Here is a 5,000-nt window from a genome sequence, read left to right as displayed (position 1 = left end):
ATCCAACCAGCAAACACACTCTCAATCCAAAAATCAATCATGCACATACACACACTTCCACCCAAACACAAATGCGTACACACTCACAGACACAACCGCAACCAACACATATACCCACACAAGCAAAACCCCACCTCCCCACACACACACACACACACACACACACACACACACACACACACACACACACACACACACACACACACACACACACACACACACACACACACACACACACACACACACACACACCTGACCCAATCCAATCTGCACACCTGGGAGCCGGGCGCTGCCACAGGCATTAGCTTCTGATTAACGGCAGCGACGGGTGCGTTTCTGGCACCGGTGCCAAGCGCTGGTACCGTGCCGCTTGTGCCCGCGTGTGTGTGTGTGTGTGTGTGTGTGTGTGTGTGTGTGTGTGTGTGTGCCCGCATCTGGGATGAGATTAGCGTGTGGCGCCGAGAGAGCGCAGCGTCACAGGGAATGTGTCGTTATTATTAAAAGCCCTCAAAGGCCTAATCTGCTGTGACGCATATTATTCACACACACACACACACACACAAATACGTGCATATACCGACACACAAATATGCGTGCACGCACACACACACACACACACACACACACACAAATATGCGTGCACGCACACACACACACACACACACACACACACACACACACACACACACACACACACACACACACACACACACACACACACACACACACACACACACACACACACACAGCCATCTGCATCAGGGGGGGAAAAGAAACAGTCTATGCTGTCATTGCTTCCTCCTCGGTGCCAGCGTGTTGTTAAAACAGGAGCCCTGTGTGTTAGGGGTGCACTGGTGATGACGAGAGGAGAGAAAAGGGGAGAGATAGAGAGAGAGAGAGTGGAGCGGAGGTGGAGAAAAAAGAACAGAGGTGTTTTTGTTGTGACGGAGAGGAAGACTGAGAAAGACTGCGATGTCGTTTGCATTACGCCACATACTGAATGATGCAACAGAGAGATCAAAGATGAGGCTGGCTGCCGAGCATGTGTGTGTGTGTGTGTGAGACCGTATGTGTGTGTGTGTGTGTTTGTGTGTGTGTGTGAGACCATGTGTGTGTGTGTGTGTGTGTGTGTGTGAGACCATGTGTGTGTATGTGTGTGTGTGCGTGCGACCATGTGTTTGTGTGTGTGTGTGTGTGTGTGTTTGTGCGTGTGAGAACATGTGTGTGTATGTGTGTGTGAGACCATGTGTGTGTATGTGTGTGTGAGACCATGTGAGTGTGTGTGTGTGAGTGTGTGTCTGTGCGTGTAGGATGCAGAGCATGATGCCATCCCAACAGCAGGCTCTTTGAGGCCTGAGAGACTGGAAGACACTCTGAGCACGACACACGGCTTGTGGAAAGCCAGCTTAGCGCGTCTCACCACAACAGCAGCAGCACTGTGTGATATGGAGCAGCCTCTACACTACACTACACTACACTACACTACACACCGCCATGTTGTCATGTTTATTTCACATTTCAGTCTGGGAAGAAAAAGACTCTCTCATTCATCTTCTCTCTCTCTTCTCTCTCTTTCTCTCTCTCCCTTTTCTCTCTCTCTCTCTCGTAAAAGTCAGCACATATTGTGCATGTATTTTAACACAGCCCTAACCCTTTGTGTATAATACACACATGAACACGTCAGCACTCTAAAGCAAATAGTTAACATGGGTGCACGCACACACACACACACACACACACACACTTAGTGTTCAACACACACACACACACACACACACACACACACACACACACACACACACACACACACTGAGAGAGACTAGAGTGCCCCCCTCCTCATCGTCTCAAGGTCGATGCGCGTTCAACAGCTTATTGACTTCATATTTAACACAGAGATGTTCAGTTGAGGCGGATCAATGCCTTGTCCTGCGGAATGAACAAGATAAACACACACACAAAAGCTCTCACACACACACACACACACACACACACACACACACACACACACACACACACACACACACACACACACACACACACACACACACACACACACACACACACAGACACAGACACAGACACAGACACACACACGACACACACACACACACACACAAACTCTCTTTGCATACTCTTTATCTTTTTGCATATCCATCTCTTTCTTGTTCCCTCTCTCTTTTCAGCTCTTGCCCTCTTCCTTTCATTTTACACCTCTATCAATCTACCTCACCCTTTCTATTTCTGCCTCCTCTCTCTCTCCCTCTCTCTCCCTCTCTCTCCCTCTCTCCATAATAAATCACAGCAGGCCACATCTCCCATCCCCTCCATCTCCGTCTACTCAAACCTCGGAGTAGAAGCTAGCAGTCAAGACGCCACCTTTAGCCTCATCATCAGTCTCCTCTCCAGCTCTCTCTGTGGACAGAGGCTCTCTCGGAGAGACCGAAAAAAAACCGCACGAAACGAACGCAGATGCAAAACGCAATGAGATGCAAATCACGCACCGAAACGAGTGGAATTTAATTCAAAATCGGTGCGAGCAGAGAGAGAGAGAGGGGGGGGGGAAGAGAGTCGACACATTAGCAGACATTACAGCGGGCGCCAAGCCAAGATGGAGGCCAAACAAAACAAAAATGGAGTCGAAATGGGGGTCCTCTCATTAGAGCCCAAACAATTACAGCGCTTACGATGTACAACAAACGCCAACACGGAGACAATGCAGCAGCAGGGGCGGCGTGGAGCGAACGAGGCCTCGCCGTGGCGGAGGTTTATTTTGGGAAACGGGGAGGAGAGGAGAGGCCGGGCAGCTGGAGCTGGAGTGGCAGCGACAATGACGACGCCGGTAACAGAGACGGTGGAGGCTTTAAGAGGCTCATGTTCACCAGACGAGCAGCAGCAACAACAACAACAATAACAACAACAACAAGGGCAGAGAGAGAGAGAGAGGCAGCACCAGCAGGGGCCACCGCTAATGGACGGGTCAAGCTATATCCATAATGGATGTCTCGGTCCACCCAGGCAGCACACCTGGGCTCTCAGAGAGAGGCTAAGCACCCCAAGGTCTGGGGACACTCGGGTTTGTAAACACACTGCAGTGCACGGAGCGCAATATTCCAGGACGACTCTCCGTGCACTTGAGAGAAATGCTCGTTATTATTACCTGAACGAGAACCTGGCTGCTGTCGGTGATTAAAATGAAGAGGAATAAGATGTTAATATTCTGCTGAGCACTGTGTCTGAACAATATTGTGCCGTCTCGGAGCACTGTTATTGTTTCAGCAGAAACTCATAATATATTGGCTAGCTAAATAGGAGCGACATTTCAGTAGGGTATAACCAGTAAGAATGTGTAATCAGTATGTACAGTATATACACATATAGGTAAAGTAATTTCTGTAACCGTCAGGATCCAAACAACCTGATGCCATAGAGCCCTCCGTACAGATCAGTTGAAAGCTGCAGTCTGAGTAAACAACCACGTACAGTATGTGGCAGAGAAAATGGACAGAACAGAGAGAAAAGACAGATGACAGGTGAGGGGAGAGGAAGGGAAAATGGCCTTCATCATATCATCTCAGAACAAGGCAAACAACCCACTACACACAAACAACACCAATTAGGCCACCCAGGGACTCGCATGAGAGAAGCAGAGAGAGGGGGAGAGAGAGAGGAAGAGAGAGAGGGAGAGAGAGAGGGAGAGAGGCTCAGAGAATACCTGACCCCCTTTCATCAACTGTTCTGGACGACCACGAGGACTACAGGTGTCTGCTGGTCTTTTTTTGTGCCTGATGGTGTTTGTCTTTACGTCAGCGGTGCTGCTGATGTTGTTAGAGCTACTGGACTGTATATTTGCTTTTTTTTTATCAGAATCAAAGAAAGATAGAGATAGCAAGAGAGAGCCAGAGAGAGACCAGGAGAAAGACAGATAGAGTGATTGATAGATATGGACAGATAACATTGTTTATTGAACAAACATTGAGTTGTGTTTTGCTTTTTTATCTGAATTAAAGACAGAAAGAATGAAAGAATGAAAGATTGATTTAAATATAGAGATTAGGAGAAGACAGACAGACAGACAGACAGACAGACAGACAGATAGATAGGACAGACAGACAGACAGACAGACAGACAGAAACAGCTCACCAGTCTGCCACCAGTGGTCGATCACTGGAACCTTAAAGGTCTTCTTGGTCCATTCCAGTGTCTCCACATCACAGCGCTCCCCTGCCAAGAATAGACTCCGGAGCCTGCCCACAGAGAGAGCGCAAACACACACACACACACACAAACACACACACACACACAGAGAGAGAGAGAGACAAGAGCAGAGCTCAAACACACAAACATACACACAGAGTTTTTTTTTCCATTTAGTCTTGTTGCCAATGACTAAGCGTTTGTTTTCTTAATGCCACAAGGAGTCTTAAAACAAACAGTCTTGTTTTTTGTGGATTGATGTCATCCCAATGTTGTCCCAAATACACACACAAACACGCACACACACACACAAGCTCGTTTCTGCCTTCTCAACAGCTTCACTGGCCTGGAGTCAAGAGAGTATCTAAACTAGCCCACAGCCTCTGTCTATCTTGTCCTTACAGTGAAACAGAACCGTTGGCCAGCAGCACAGAACTGTGCATTGCTATGCAGAGTACTGCAGCGCTTACTCAAAACAATCCCCCTTCAATCTCCAGCAGGCACTGAGGCAGACACTGAGCATGTCCAGCAGGCTACACACACACACACACACACACACACACACACACACACACACACACACACACACACACACACACACACACACACACACACACACACACACACACACACACACACACACACACACACACACACACACACACACACACACACACACACACACACACACACACACACTTCCCCTCTCACTCCCAACCCTCTCCCTTTTAACCAGCCCTGTTAAACTGGCTCTGACCGACAGGAGCTCGCCCCTCAACCCCAGACGTCCAGCCCCATTCTCGGCC

General features: G+C 48.6%; 1 protein-coding gene across 1 annotated transcript in view; it reads right to left on the bottom strand.

Moving 5' to 3' along the window:
- Positions 1 to 5,000, bottom strand: part of acss3 (acyl-CoA synthetase short chain family member 3) — a 45,896-nt gene that overhangs the window by 21,992 nt on the left and 18,904 nt on the right. Inside the window, exon 9 of the mRNA XM_062517691.1 lies at positions 4,141 to 4,244. Coding sequence (XP_062373675.1) covers positions 4,141 to 4,244 — 104 coding nt within the window. The remainder of the gene's footprint in view (positions 1 to 4,140; positions 4,245 to 5,000) is intronic.

This window comes from Sardina pilchardus, chromosome 17 (genome assembly GCF_963854185.1).
Source record: "Sardina pilchardus chromosome 17, fSarPil1.1, whole genome shotgun sequence".
Lineage (NCBI taxonomy): Eukaryota > Metazoa > Chordata > Actinopteri > Clupeiformes > Clupeidae > Sardina > Sardina pilchardus.
Note: the sequence above shows the minus strand (reverse complement) of the source record. Positions and strands in the feature narration are given on the sequence as shown.